Source organism: Anguilla anguilla, chromosome 6 (genome assembly GCF_013347855.1).
Source record: "Anguilla anguilla isolate fAngAng1 chromosome 6, fAngAng1.pri, whole genome shotgun sequence".
Lineage (NCBI taxonomy): Eukaryota > Metazoa > Chordata > Actinopteri > Anguilliformes > Anguillidae > Anguilla > Anguilla anguilla.
In genome coordinates, this window is record NC_049206.1 from 12,183,789 (window position 1) to 12,198,853 (window position 15,065).

Genomic DNA, 15,065 nt, shown 5'->3' on the forward strand with positions numbered 1-15,065 from the left:
CGCCCGTAAACAATGCGTGGAGTCCTCCTTTGGAAAATTTCATTGGATCCGCTTTCTGTCTGTTTCCAGAACTGCTCTCTCATTCGTTTCTGTGTACAAATTTCCCCTGAAGCGCTCCCGCGTTAGGAAATGCTCAGCGCAATTTGAAATTTGCTAGAAGCATTGAACACAATGTCTCAGCTAGTTAACCGGCTAAAGTTTTAAAATACTTTTGAAATACGTAAACTTGCAAATATTACCAAACTGACGTGATAAATAAGCTACGTCGTAACTTCGTCGTACATTCATTCGATTAACATTATCCAACGTTAAGTTTTCAGCAGTATGAGCGTAGCTAGCTAAGTTAGCTAATTGGCATTACCTGGCAGTATCTAGTATCAGCACTGAACATTTCCACTGATTTCTTCAGTATCTAGTAGCTAGTTATATCTAGAGATATTTTTCGTTTACCGTTACGGCAAACTTTGGGACAGTCTAAGGTTTATTAGCTTTATTTTCTGAGGCGTCCAGAAAATCACACAAATTGATTAAGAAACTAAGTCGTAAGTACATGATAGCTAACTGGTTAGGTCTTCGTGAGGTGTCTTTATTATGGTGATGTTACCCCGCTGTAATATGTCAACGCTAATAATTGTTTTTACTTGCTAGATAGCCCGGTTGGCTAACTTGATTCTACAAGTAACTTGGCGTACCGCTAACGTGTGTTGCCTGTTCACATAAGTTACAGTCTAGTGAAGTACCACATTAAGTCACTGAACTCAAGGCATTAATATTAGTAACGTTTACATTAAGTGGGCTAATATTATGTATTGAATGCTATTCGGGGTAGTTAACGCGCTGACCTAAAACCTGCCATCTGCTATGAGACTTGCAATTGTAGTGTTTGTCCTAAATTATAGCTAATGTCATTGTGAGCTGTATGCCGCTTGTATTTAGCTAGCTACTGTAGTTATGATTGAAAATATTACACTGACACGATTGTTGAAGTGATTTTCGAAGTGAAGTGAGGTTCTTAAAACCTGTGACAGGATAGTCTCAATCCCAGTAAGATTGTCAAGTGAAACAGGTGACGGTGTGGTACGTTTAATGTTGATGGCATGCATTTCCTATGCTTATAGCGGCTAAGAAGACGGTTGCAATGTCGCTGCGGGCCCTCAGCCATTCTGCAGAACACCTATCCGACGCGCATAGTAAAGGAGAGAGTTGTTGGACCCCCTTTTGCGGCGCTTCGGACCAGCTCCATGGTGACTCTTTTGATCTAAACAAGTCGTACCCTTGCGCGAGGAGGCCTTCGCCAAAGAAGGCCACGGCTCTGCAGCGCTGGCATCTCCGCGAGCCATCAGGTCAGAGTCGGTTGGTCAGGCTACAACATACAAATACACTTGCATTCCTAAGTTGATAGTTACTCTGAAACTGTTCTATACGGGTGATTGAAAACACTGTGCTGTTAGCCCTTGAAATAGGAAGAGTATTGTTTTTGCCTGACATTCCTGTACTTTGTATTTAAGAAAGAAAACCTAAAGTCTGACTCGGGCTGTGGTCATGGAGATTTTATTGTGTTTCTTCAGGATATGCCAATAATGGCCACTAGTTTATAGACAGAGGTATACCACGTCCAAAATGGATTAAAAGGGGAAAATCATTCTCCAAAAGTTATTCATAATAACAGAAGAGGTGTGCTCTTCACTCAGGTGTCAGTTGTCCTTCCTCATGCTTGCCTGTTGTTTTACTTTAATTGCTTTTTATTTTTTCTCCTTTATAGGTGACTCTGTGACCTCTTACAGCTGCTGCTCAGTAGCAGCACAGAACCTACATGTGAACAGTTTTATTCTTCCAAAGACTGGCAGTCCATCCTGCTCTTTGCTGGACTGCTGTGGTGTGTCCTCGTCTTTTCTTGCTCAACTGGCCACTGGAGTCCTCAAGCAGTCCAGGCCTCCTGCCATCCACAGTCCCAGTAAAGCAGTCCTCACTGTTGATTCTAAAACCATGGAGGTATATTTATGCTGGGTTGTTCCATTTTTTATTTTTATTTTTGTTTTATGAAAGCCAATGAAATATTCCCTGATACAGGTAGGAAGCCCTGTAGTGGAGGCTAGAGTGGGATATACAGCATGGGCTACTTGGAAGGAAAATTTACTGAGAACTACAACACTATTTATTTATTTATTTATTCTTTTGTGCAGATATATGCTCTCTTGTTTTTTTTTATTATATTGGATTAAACAGGAGCGCACTGAATATTTCCACTGATTTCTTCAATTATTGGACAAGGAAATTCATTTTTTTGTTTATCGTATTCACAGATATTGGCTGCTAATGACCAGGCTTGCAAATTGTTTGAGTACAGCAGCAATGATCTTGTTGGATTGAAGCTGTCTGGCCTCCTAAGGAAAACCAGTCAAATCATGGAGGAAGCCTTGGGAGAGGAGCATATTGGGGATGATGGGAGTATGACTGATGTGTCAGGCAAAGTGGTAAGAACTACTGCAATATTTATGTGTCAGAATTCACCAATGTTTGAAAAATCTTAGGAATGTTTTACGTTCTCTACAGTAATTTAGCATTTCTGGATTTTTATAGGACCAATTAAAAGTTCAAAGATAAGTGTATAAAACAATTTACTGGTTTAAACTGTACCTGGTTATGAGAGTGATACTGGAATACTGAATAATACTGAAAAATACTGAAAAATTGGTCTTGGAATTATATTGGATCATAGTTTTTGTGATTAATTGTGAGAATCCTTAAAGTTTGTCTGCTGTGAGAACAGTTGAATGTGTAACTGTGCATATGCACTGATTTTATGTGGGTCACCACAATTTTGAACTCCACAACACTGGATGAGCCAGTGTCATAGCAACTGCAATAATGCTTACTAAGTAAAGACTCCCTAGACCCATGTGTGTGGACTCTGATGTTACACACTGAGGAAGGAATATTTTGAAACATCCTATGTTTGCTCTTGAATAGCCAGCTAGTAATAGCTAACGGAGCATTTTAATATGTGTTTACTGTCCTGGCCAGTTTGACTGTATCTTGGAAACAGTGTTCCTCTCTCTGTACCGCTTGTGCAGGTTGAGGCAGTGAGAAAGTCTGGCACTGCGGTACCAGTTTCAGTATGGACCAGAGGACTGACCCCAGAGGGACGCCGCTGTCTGGTTGTGATGGAACGCGTGGAGAGAATTGCTGCCTGTGTGTCTTTTTTGCAAGACGTAGGTCTTCCGTGTAGCATGCAGATTTCAACAAATAAGGTGTTACAGTGTTGTAGGTCAAACATTGATCTCTAAAATCATTGGCATCTTCAGTAGAAGATTCTGTATAAAATAAAAGGTAATGAACTATATTGCATGCTCAAAATGGGGAAATTATACTGTATTTTCCTCCTGCTTGGAGGAAAAGGTTTTGAAATGATAGTTTATTATTTCTGAGCATATTTATTATCTGTTCATTTCTGCCTGACCAATATGGGATTTTTGAGATTTCAGATATACCTGTGGAAGCCCTATATCAGCCAATATTATCGGGAAACCATTATATTGTATTGGGCCTCACTGTTAATGTCATGATCTGTGGTTGTGTCTATCAAGGGTGACAATAATTTTGAAGGGCACTGTGCATTTCATATGGGACAATTGTTGTGGCAACTGAATGTGAGGAGGGCAAATTAAATGTTTTAATGAAAGGTTCAATTTAACCTAATTACTAAGCACTGTTGGATGAAATGGCACTATCTACAATGTGCAGTCTAGAAAGTCCAAGATACAGACCCTCTCCTTCATAAACTGGGAGCCACTCTTCTGTCTGAAACGGGCATGACTGCTGTCCATTTCTTGGTGTTTCAAGCTGTTGTTTGTCATTTCAGGGGAGGATCCTCAGCTGTGACCCCACCTTTGCTCATCTTCATGGTTACCAGGGTGCTGACGAGGTGACAGGGCTGTCAATTGGGGATCTCATTCCATCCCTCCGCCTCCCTCCTCACCAAAGGACCTTACCCAAGGTTAGATATCACAACCCTACTTGGTAGGATACAGCGGTTGTTGAAAGAACACAACCTGATGTTTTTACGTTACGCGGTGTCAACATGCCCCTGAAGTTCAAGACAGCTGCTTAAGCTGCCCTGCAATAGATTTTTTAATTTGTGAATTATAAATCTGTAAACACAATATTTGCTTTTTTCTTTGCTTATTCTTATCTCTTTGTAGATGCTGAGAATCCAACGCGTATCCGGTAAAAGCAAGGATGGCAGCACCTTCCCACTTTGTATCAAACTCAAGGCTGCAGTGGATTGTGGGAAATCTTGGCTGAGGGACCAGTCTGGTGGGGTCATGCCAGAGAGAGCTGAGGTTGCACCTGTGTCATCCAGCTTAAACAAGTCAGCTGCTCCATCACACCCAGAGGATTCTTCCCCGAGACCACAGTCACACGGTAAGCAGCAGCACCATTGGCTAGGACCCACTGGGGAATAATGTGTTCTGCTGGCATTGACTCTGCACCCATGGCCACCAGGTCAGGTGGATTTGTGGTCTGGTGTATATGCTGTTAACAACACTGTGGGTTAGGCCTTTTATGGTCACGTAATCTGCAGTTCTTCATAAATGATCCAGCTGTATGAATAGGAGATGGAATAGATTTTGGAGGTTTTACAAAAAGCGTTCATTGCAAGTTGTTGAGAACATATTTCAGAAGAGTTTGTGAACTCCAGTCTGAATAAATTACTCTTGTGTGTCCATGTCCGTTTGTGTCTCTGGTTTTGAGGATGCCCAGAGGACAGCTGCCACCCGTCGCCAGGCACAGGTTTGATCTTCTCCGGGACCATCTGGGTCTTCACAACGCTCAGCGGACTTCTCACCCTGGATCCAGCCGGCTCCATCCGCAGCGTCAGCGACGGCTTTGCCGCTGTGCACTTTGGGTACAGGAAGTCCGAGTTACAGGGAAAGGTATCACAATTCTGACACTTTACAGACGGGCTTACGCGCAAGCGCTTCATCAGTGTAGCCATTTCAAACTGACAAAAAGCTAAGGTGTTAGCCATTCAAACTGAATAATGCTAAAGTGTTGCCATTCAGACTGTCAAAAGCTAAGGTGTAGCTATTCCAGACTGACAAAAGCAAAGGTGTTGCCATTCCAAACATGCTAAGGTCTCAGAATGTTCAACATTACCGCATTGATGCATTTCGACGCTGCATTGTGTTGGTAGAACATCACCTTCCTGATGCCGGGGTTCTACGAGTGTCTGTGTGCGGTGGAGGAGACCTCAAGCCCCCAGCTTCAGCACCTCGAGGACGAGCTCGGGGTCAACTCCTCCTCACAGGGACGTCTCCTCTTCCATGCCAGCTGCGCCAGCTCTTCCTGCAGCTACACGGGTAACTCTCAGGGTGTGAGGGGAGGTGGCGTTAGTGTGCGCAATAAAACATGCTAGGGGCTCATCGATGGATTCCTCACTCTGTTCATTCAGATCACTGTAGACGTTCTGCTAGCGCTAACCAGCCTGGAAGCATGTCCAGTCATTCCAGCCTGCCCCTGTTTTTGGAGGGGAAACTGCGAGGTGGGTTCTGCTCTATAGCATACGTCAGATTTAGCCATTTACAGATCAATGGAAGCTCCATATGCAGTTACAAAACAGGTATCCCAGTTGCTGTTGTCAGTGTCAACCTCTGTGTTAATACTGATGCAAAAACGAAATGAGTCGGTTTTCTTTGACTAAACGAACTATGGGTCGGTTTCACAGACAGATTAAGCTTATTCCTTGACTAAACTGAGTTTTGTACAGAGCATCTCCCTTCAAAATTTAATTTAGTCTAGGACTGTGCGTAATCTGTTGCTGTGAAACTAGCCTTATTAGCACTATCACAATTAGGCAAAGGGGTGTGCCTTAACACTACTTCTAAAAACAAGTTTTCATTGTTTCCATTGCTTCATGGCTGTAAATACGTGAATTGGTTGAGTTTTTAAAGTTTTTTCTTGCTTGCTGGCTTGCTTGCTTGTTATGCAGATCCTAACACACTGTTGGCTGGGGACATGGCCATGGTTCAGCAGGAGACACAGAGCAAGGCCTCTGGGAAGGAGAACATCTTCACCGGGACCAGCGATAGGCTGGAGAACCAGGGCAGCGCCCCATCCACACTGTCCTCACCCACCGTTACCTCCACCCCTTTGGAGGCGTACGTACCCCGACTCCTTGTGTTTATTTGGGAAAATCAAACACTAGAAAGTAATCTTAGTTATACAGTCTTCTGAAAAAGTCCTGCAAGAAGCGGCAACATGAAAATAAGTTCCTTTAGTTTGACAAGAAAATAAAAATATATTTTGACAGTGTAGTGCAGACATTGTGTTGCTCGCCCCACAGCCAAGATGGTACCGCTGAGTTGATGGAGCAGGCAGCCCTGGGGGGCCCAACGGGCAGCGGGTGTGTGGGTGCCCTCCTGCTGACTCAGGACGTGCAGGTGCCCTGTCCGTCCCCCGCGTGGCCCGGGCACGAGCTCCTCCCGGGGCCCGATGTTAGCCCCGCCCCTCCAGACCCGGCCGCTCCGGGCCCAGAAGAGCAGGCCCTGCGTGAGCCCAGCGGAGAGCGCCCCCTGCTGGACCGCCCGTGCTCAGAGCGCAAAGACTCACAGAACTCCAGCTTCGAGGTGATCTCCATGGGCAGCCGGTCGTCCTCCGGGTTCTGCGAGAAGTGGGCCGGGGGCTCGGGGGCAGACCGCGCAGAGGATGGACGCCCGGCCCGCGACCCCTTCCCCCCCTCGGACTCCGGCAGCTGCTTTCTGGACGTGGACATCGACGGGCACGTGATCACCAGAGCCCTGCGCGACCTGGACCTGAGCGGCAGCCTGGAGCTCCTGCCCGCCGACCTCTCCCAGACGTCCTGCGACACAGCTGAGCTGCTCCGCACCCCCTCCCCGTACGTGGTGGAGTCCGACCCGGAGGTAGAGACCAAAGTGGAGCAGACCACAGGGCCCGCGGAGGGAGGGGGAGCCGGGGGTGCCTCTTCGGAAGCGGTGCAGGATCGCTGTTCGGACGCGCCCCACAGAAGCCGTGAGTGCGAAGGAGGGGAGAAGAACGTGGGGGCCTGGACATGCACACAGGCAGACATTCCAACAACCTCCACCCCAAAGAAGCAGTCACTGAAAGGCCCAGGACCGTCCATCAAGAAGGGGGAGATCCTAGAAGGGCGCTACCGGGGAAACTGCTACCACAGAGATGGATCCAGACTCAGTAGGTTACATTTCTTTCCTCTGCCACAGTACTGTAGTTCCAGCCTTTAAGGCTGTTATAAAAGCTACCTAGCTTTCTAGCTACCTCTTAGTGGCAGCTCCAGACATGAACAGGCTCTCTCAATATTAATCACTTGTGCAATGGCCTTAACCCAGGTAAAACAAGATTCACCTGTCGTATGCTTGTACGTTTATATTTATGTTGCACCTCAGATACCATTAATACAAGCCTATGGTGTCTGTTCAGTGGTAAAAATAAAATGGCTCAAATTGATTTTAGGTGAAATGGTTCAAGCTTAATTGAAAAAGTGCAAAAAAACCTTCATTGCAATGCAAGGATGTGCTGTAAATGTGCTTAATGTCGAGCCACAAAATATTTAACAAAAGGTTTAATCTGATCCCAAACAATTTGACAACTGGACCACATAGCTTCAGCACAACCGCAGTCACCACATTCACATCACTTGTTATTTAGATGTGCTGTTGGAGATTCAGAAAACTGAGCTTCCCAACGGTCAGCCCCTCTTCTGCGTGTGGCTGAGGTGCAGCAACATTGGCCACCAGCAGGGGGTGCTGGTGGGTCTGCAGTCTGACACCGAGATCAACAGCAGCTCTCTCCAGGACACATCTGGGCTGAGTCTAGGGGAGGTGAGCACCACAATCACAACTTTCCAACAGATTACATCTTTGATAAAGTGTAAATTAGCTCTTCCAGGAGATTTAAATAACATGTTTTAATCTCTTTCACAAATGCATTTACTGTTAAAAGACTTCAAACAAGTGTACAAAATGAGGTGCCAAGCACACATCCACATGCTGTAGCAGCCTAACCTTAGCCTGTATGCATTCTTATCCAAGATGTTGTATCGTCAGTGTTAATTCCTAGTGAGCTATATTTATTCATCACTTAGCTGCATAATTTGTATACCAGTACTTTCCTAGTATTTCCTAGTGCAGGTCATGGGTAACTATAATCAATAGTGTGTATTTTAACCTGACGCCCCCTCTGGCAGGTGATCCGGGATGCGGGACGGGGCGAGGCGCAGCGCTCCACCCAGGACCTGGAGCACTCGCGGGCGTGCGAGGGCCAGTTCGGGGAGGAGTACTGCCCCCTGTGTGCCGTGGGGAGAGGAGCCTTCGGCTTCGTCTGGAAGGCCCGCAGGCTCGCCGACGGCAAGGAGGTGAGGCTCGCACCCACGCCGTACTGGCAAAATATAACACGCCTCTTAGAAATCATTTATTTAACAAGGGCACACCATGGCTTAGATGTGACACAGCACTCTTACGTAGCATCCCCAGCCTGTGGTCATCTCCACAACAACAGCTGAAGTACTAAAATAATAAAGTGGTTTACCTGGAGGGTAACATGGAGGACAGGCTGACACACCAGAAAGGCTTGAAAGTCACTCATTTCAACTACTTGAGTGCTAATAGCTCCCCCTTGTGGGGAATCTTCAGCCTGCTAAACGTTGTGTGAGTGAGTTACAAGCCAGGTCCATGAGGTGCTTCGCATCTAAAGGTTTTGTGCACTTTTGTGAATTGTAAGATCCTTAGTTGTGTCTGTTCTCTCCCTCTGGGTGAAGTTGGATTGGCATTGACACTGTTGATTCTGCGAAGTACACTGTTAAGATTTGGATCCACTGGATCCACCAGTGATTTGGTGGTGTTATTCTATAAGTGAGCTCACATTTATTTATTTAAGTGTTCCTGCATTTGGTCAGGTCATTGTGAAGTTCATCCAAAAGGTCCGCATCGTGAAAGACTGCTGGGTGGACGATCCCGACATGGGCCGGGTCAGCCAAGAGATTGCCATACTGACCCGTCTCCAGCACCCCAACATCGTTAAGGTGGGAGAGAAACTTCCGGAAGGCAGTCATGCTGTTCAGAGAGGAGATGGAATGTCACTGGTGTACGGGCCTCCAGTGTTACAGCTTTGGCAACCCTCTGGTTTCAGGTGCTGGAGGTGTTCGAGAACGACCACTTCTTCCAGATGGTGATGGAGAAGCACGGGGAAGGGTTGGACCTGTTCGAGTTCATCGAGCGGCAGCCTCATCTGGACGAGCCGCTGGCCAGCTACATCTTCAGACAGGTGAGGGAGGCAGGTGCCTTTGGGGCTCTCCTGCTTCACATGATGGAAAACGTATGCTGCCATTTTGGCTGTCCTCGTAACTATGAACTAATGAACTTTCCATTCAGGCTTGTCTTTTGTGATCCTGTTGAGAGAATAGCTACTGTTTTTGCTACTCTTTTACATATGAGCAAACGGCTACCAGTCGTTATTAATATTAAATGCGTATGATGTTTTTGTGTGCCAGCTGGTGGCTGCGGTGGCCTACCTTAGAGGCAAAGGAATCCTTCACAGGGACATCAAGGATGAAAACATCATCATTGACACCAACTTCAACATCAGGCTCATTGACTTTGGCTCCGCCGCCGTGCTGGAGCCTGGAAAGCTCTTCTACACGTTCTGCGGCACGCTGGAGTACTGCTCCCCTGAAGTGCTGCAGGGAAACCCGTACGTATGGCGCCCTGTAGCTGCTCACCTCTATCTAAAGGCATTTAACACTCAGCTTTATCTTACCAATGGATGGAATGTTTCTGGTTCCGGCATTAGTTTTAAGAATAAGCACCCTTTTCAATGCTAAAGTATACAGTTTTGAGTTCAGCTTCAGATCATTTCAAAACTGAATTGATCTCAAAAACAGAGCAGTTTCATCCACAGGTGAATTTCATAGATGACACAAAGCTTTGAGATGCTTTGTGGATTTTTGTGACACCTGCGTGTGTGTGTGTGTGCATGTTTGTGTGGCGTGCATGCGTTGTGCAGGTATGAGGGTCCTGAGCTGGAGATGTGGTCCCTGGGGGTGCTCCTGTTCACTCTGCTGTTCAGTGAAAACCCTTTCTGTGAGGTGGAGGAGACTCTGCAAGCACAGCTCCGCCTTCCCTTCCCCGTCTCCTCAGGTAAACAGCCCAGCTGTTTCCAAAATACATGTGCGTTCTGTTGAACAAATGTATGCAAGAGCTTAGAGTTATGGAATTGTGGAACATGTATGCCGGTATTTCCCCCTTCGCCTCTCGGAAAAGCAATGGAACGCTAACCCTCTCCCCGGGGATCGTGCCTCTTCCCTCCTGCAGAGCTGCAGGGGCTCTTGTCTGGCCTGCTGCACCCAGAGCCTGGGCTGAGGAGCACCCTGGAGGCAGTGCTGCAGGCTCCCTGGATCCGCCAGCCCATCAACCTCGGCCACTACAGCTGGGAGGAGGTGTTTCCCGCCAGTCACAGTGAGAGCCTCATAACTACTGCTTTGACCCTCTAAGGTGTATGTGATTAGAACGTTCTTAACTGAACATTCTAGTGCTGATGTTACAATCACTACTGGTAACTGAAAGCAGTGGAGTTCTAGAACACTGACTTGGAATTTTGAAGAAAAAAAAAAAGATTCTTCAAAGGATTAAACCACTGAGCACAGAACTCTGTCCAGCGGTACTTGGATGAACTGACATAGTTTACATAGAGCTGGATGTTGAGGTGCAGCAGATGCTCATGCACTGAAGTACATTTTTGTGCTGGACAGCTTCACGATATCTTTAAACACCCTGAATAATTAAAACAACTGTATAACTAAATACAAAATGGCAGGAGGGCCCCACTTTTGGTTTGAGCCCAAGACTCTTATTCAGGAGTCCTGTGTCCCATCAGAAGTATTGCATGCTTGGATTTACAAACCTCATGGCTTTTCCAAACAGATGTAGGTTCAAGCCATCTTCACTGCAGTTTCTGCATTTCCAGATTCTCTCCTGTTCCATGGGTCAGACCAAGGGGCTTCACAGGAAGATGGGGTGTATCCAGATGCAGAGCAGTGCCAGAGCCCTTCCGAGGAATCCCTTCCAGATGAGGACGAAGATGAGGAAGACCATAGCGCCATGGTTGCTCTGGAGACAGAACTTCTCAAGTATCTCGCTGATGAGTGATGACTGGAAAGCAGAGCTTTTAAAATGGCGTCCTGGGGCACTGCAGTGCTTATAGAGGTACTCAACCCTGGTCCTGGAGGGCTATGGTAACTCAGGGCTGCTCAACCCTGGCCCTGGAGGGCTATGGTAACTGCAGGGCTACTCAACCCTGGCGCTGGAGGGCTATGATAACTGCAGGGCTACTCAACCCTGGCCCTGGAGGGCCTCAATAGCTGTAGGGCAAGTCAGCACAAGTCTTGAGGGGACAACTGAATTTTGATAAGTTATTATTATTATTATTATTATTATTATTATTCCCCCTACCGAAGCAATTAAAGGCAGGTTAAAATCTGTGATTTGAAGTGTGGTGCATTTTTGAGAAAAACAGTTTTTTCAGAAACTGGCAGTAAAGTACCACCTTTTGGCTTGTTGAGGGCATGTCCTGTATATACAATGACCTGCTCCCACAGTCTATCATTTTAGGGGAGGGGGTGTACTGTCAGTAGGTATGGGGTTTTTTTTAAACGAACTCATTTTGTCTCTTTTTTTTTAGCCTCTAAACATGATTTTTCATTATTGAGTTGCTATGAAGCTTTCAGTTGCCTGTGTTTCTTGGTGCCATGAGAAGGGTATTTTGAGCTCTAGGGCTCATACAGCACTGGGAAACCAAGCTAGGTATATATAAAATAAAATATTCAAGACATTACATTGCAAATCTTACTAGACATTTTGTCCAGTTTGTTAGCTCAGTTGCTTGAATCAGTTCATCTTCTTTTTGACAACTAATGTGGTCTCTTCAGTTGGATGTGTGTTTATGTCTATACTGGAAAATCCGCGTGACCCTCAAAGACCAGCATCCAGTTATTCCTCTGTTAACACTAACTCCCAACCAAAGACTGCACCAAATAAATTCTGGAGTGGATCTCAGGATTTTTGTTCTGTAGGTTGTTTTTTATTGTCACCATTTGTATATAGCTGTGTGAGCAATGTCACTATAGATTGTCTCCTTGATTAGTCAAGGGAGTTTTTCCTTTTTTTTTTTTTACATTTTAACCCTGAATACGACTCAATTTTGTTAAACACGATTTTGGTGGTTTTGTCAGCTTTTAGCGATTGTTTAATTTTAAATGTATTTTAATATTTATATACATGTCAATAAAAATGTAAGTCTTGTATGTTATATGCATCACAGGGAAGTTTTTTGCTTGGATGTTTATTTACATGTTGGAGGATATTTTAGCACGCAGTGATTGTCCAGCCATGTGCATTGGCCGTCCAGCCACTCTACCTGCTTTGTAATGAGTTTTTTTTTTTTTTTTTTAGAACACTGAATAATACTGTTTGAAGCTGTGTTATTTCCATTTGAAATCATTTCAAAAATGCGACCATGGATTAAAATATTTCATTGCTGTCTTAATAAAAGATTTGAACTGTTAAACTCTATCCGGAACTAAAGCTTCAATTAATAGTGATTCTGGGGGGAAGGTTTATTCAGCCGGACGTGGTATGGCAGCACAATTATGCAGAAAGTTGGTAAGTAATTTATTGTATACTGTGAAGTTGAAACTATTTATTTTTGTTTGAGTGGACAAATATCTCTCAGTACCATTTAATGCCATAACAATGACCGTCTGAGGTCGAGCAATGCAGTTTAACATTGTACATGCATGTGATACGTGCAAACACACGAAGCTACACTTATTTTTCAGGTTTAAACGTTCATAGATCATACTTGCAGTAAACGAAGCTACATGTTATTTTGCTATATTACACAGCTCGTGCAGGTATAACCCTTTGTTAACTGGTAGCTGGCTGGTCAGCTCGCAATACAATTCCAGCATTTTAGGTGTCAAAAAAGAGTGTCTAATACTAATACTTTTTTATTGTAATTTTAGGTGCTAATATGGACATTCAGAGCAGCGCCTGGTCATGTTGGCTGTGGGCGCAGTCCAGTTTACCGTATGCTACGTGACAAACAACCGAAAGTTTTCCTCTTTAGAAACCTCTGCTCGATAAATGACCACAACTCGGAACCCACAGCAGGACAACGGCGGACGGGTCGGGAGGAAATGCTGAATTCTCTGGTGGATATGGGCTTTACCGAAGCGGAGGTTGAAGAGTTAGCCAGAAGAACCTTAGGCAGTCGCCCAGACCACACAGTTACACAACATCTCTCCGTCCTCACAGTGCTAGTGGCTCTGGGCTTTAACCCTTCTAGCGTCCTGAAGATCATGGGCAAGTGCCCGGAACTCTACCAGGTAAAAGGAGCCCTGCTGCAGCAACGAGTAGACAACCTGCGCAAACTGGGACTGGTGGAGGGTGAGGCTAATGTATTATTTAAAAATTTAAAAAAACATTGAAGTACTGGTGTGGTCTATTTAATAATGCCTTGTAAATTGAAGGTAGTTTTTCGGATAGAGCCCGAGTTCCCAAACCTGATTACAAGTATACAGCTGTACATTGGTAATATGTGAGTTCAGGCTATCCTCAATGGTATGGTTGTTTGTCTATCCCAGAGCTGTTCTGATCCGTAACTTAGGCCCTACACTGTACAATTACACGATTAACATGGTTCAAGTAATGGAAATGGTAAGGAATGAATGGAATGATTGAAATGGAATATCATTTTTTAAAATAGGAAATTGCTAATGTGTTACTATGAGTGAGTTGATTTATTCTGGCATTCGGCAAGAGATTAGGAGTTTAACCAATAGCCACAGCAAGTTTGGGGCTTTTGTATGAGTTTTGGTGTCGCCTCTTAGAGGAGATGTGCGTGCTGTTGTATGAAATACCAGACTCGTGTGGTTTCCAAAAGCATGACCTGTAGACGGTGTGAGGAGCTCGGTGCCTCTGTCTATGGTGTTGGGCTTACAGAGCTATGGCTTTACCTTGTCAACAGGCAGCCTGCAGCGGGTTGTGAGACACTACCCCCAGCTCCTCACTCTGCCTGTTAAGAGAGTCAATGGAGTGTCCCGATTTCTCCGGGAGAAGTGCCACCTCACAGCCCAGCAGGTCACAGACGTCCTGCGAGACTCCGCTGCTGTAGTGCTGGAGGACATGGACAAGCTGGAGTACAAGTTTCAGGTGAGGCCGTCGGCCCTCGTGGAGAGAAAAAGGTGGTCATTTTGTGGGTACTGCGCATCCCAAGTGGTTTATTTATTTTGCAAATTCATGGTGTGATGAATATAAGTTTAAAAAAGAAACGTAACATAAGTAGGTGCATATTAACTTTGAAGAAGTTAACGGTTTTACTACAGGGCCACAAGCCTAAATCTTTTTAGAGAAGCAGTGGGTACAGTCTTTGGTATAAATCCTCATTTCTCAATAATTGGAGTGAGATGACCCTTTCTCCTTTTCCCTTGGTAGTACGCATATTTCCGTATGGGCCTTGGTCAGGCAGAGATGGTGAAGTCCGGCCTCTTCCGTGTCTCCCTCGAAGAAGTCCGATGCCGCCATGGCTTCCTGGAGAGGCGGGGCCTTTACCAGACCCCGGACAAGAAGGGCCAGACGCGCATCGTCAACCCCAAACTCAAGGACTTCCTCGCCGTACCTGAGGACACCTTCCTCAGTAAAGTTGCCTTGGCAACAGGAGTGGAGTTTGAGGTGTTCCGGAAGCTGATGGACAGAGAGATTCAGGAGGAGGAAGAGCCAGAGTTCAGTGGCAGTGACATAGACGATGAGAAGGGCTATGAGAGTGAGGACAAAGGGAGCGCAGGCTACAGGAAGAGGAGGAAGAAATGAGAGAGAGAGATGCATGGTGGGAATGTGGGAACATTCAGCTGCAACACCAAACAGTGACACTGATGTCCAGACTAAGTACATTGAATAAAATATTTATTATTTTCATACTTATTCAGATGTCTTTATTTTATTTTGGAGGGGCTTATTTCAGTGTTGATTAAAATT

General features: G+C 45.4%; 2 protein-coding genes across 3 annotated transcripts; both read left to right on the top strand.

Annotated features, from left to right (window-relative positions):
• Nucleotides 1–125: 125 nt before the first annotated feature.
• pask (PAS domain containing serine/threonine kinase) lies at nucleotides 126–12,602 on the top strand. Of its 2 annotated transcripts, none has more exons than XM_035423156.1 (20): nucleotides 126–542; nucleotides 1,119–1,343; nucleotides 1,763–1,992; nucleotides 2,304–2,474; nucleotides 3,075–3,212; nucleotides 3,863–3,997; nucleotides 4,203–4,425; nucleotides 4,756–4,937; nucleotides 5,198–5,363; nucleotides 5,456–5,545; nucleotides 5,993–6,161; nucleotides 6,347–7,212; nucleotides 7,687–7,859; nucleotides 8,225–8,392; nucleotides 8,933–9,058; nucleotides 9,166–9,300; nucleotides 9,527–9,726; nucleotides 10,039–10,172; nucleotides 10,347–10,490; nucleotides 10,999–12,602. In XM_035423156.1, the coding sequence occupies exons 2-20, from the start codon at nucleotides 1,139–1,141 to the stop codon at nucleotides 11,178–11,180; spliced, it is 3,837 nt and encodes a 1,278-aa protein (XP_035279047.1). In that variant the 5' UTR covers nucleotides 126–542; nucleotides 1,119–1,138; the 3' UTR covers nucleotides 11,181–12,602. The 2 variants fall into 2 exon arrangements, with proteins under 2 accessions (XP_035279047.1, XP_035279048.1); XM_035423157.1 differs by having other exon boundaries at nucleotides 4,765–4,937.
• On the top strand, nucleotides 12,594–15,011 carry mterf4 (mitochondrial transcription termination factor 4). The gene is made up of 4 exons (XM_035423159.1): nucleotides 12,594–12,692; nucleotides 13,055–13,478; nucleotides 14,059–14,243; nucleotides 14,526–15,011. Exons 1-4 carry the CDS (start codon nucleotides 12,666–12,668, stop codon nucleotides 14,898–14,900), a joined length of 1,011 nt encoding a protein of 336 aa, XP_035279050.1. The 5' UTR covers nucleotides 12,594–12,665; the 3' UTR covers nucleotides 14,901–15,011.
• Nucleotides 15,012–15,065: the final 54 nt, after the last annotated feature.

Bases quoted from the DNA above. Each gene is read 5' to 3' on its own strand.
- pask (XM_035423156.1), top strand. From the start codon at position 1,139: ATGTCGCTGCGGGCCCTCAGCCATTCTGCAGAACACCTATCCGACGCG. The intron at 4,426-4,755 runs GTAAGCAGCAGC...TCTGGTTTTGAG, and splicing joins CCCGAGACCACAGTCACACG to GATGCCCAGAGGACAGCTGC. The intron at 10,491-10,998 runs GTGAGAGCCTCA...CTGCATTTCCAG, and splicing joins GGTGTTTCCCGCCAGTCACA to ATTCTCTCCTGTTCCATGGG.
- mterf4 (XM_035423159.1), top strand. From the start codon at position 12,666: ATGGCAGCACAATTATGCAGAAAGTTG. The intron at 13,479-14,058 runs GTGAGGCTAATG...CCTTGTCAACAG, and splicing joins CAAACTGGGACTGGTGGAGG to GCAGCCTGCAGCGGGTTGTG. The intron at 14,244-14,525 runs GTGAGGCCGTCG...TTCCCTTGGTAG, and splicing joins AGCTGGAGTACAAGTTTCAG to TACGCATATTTCCGTATGGG.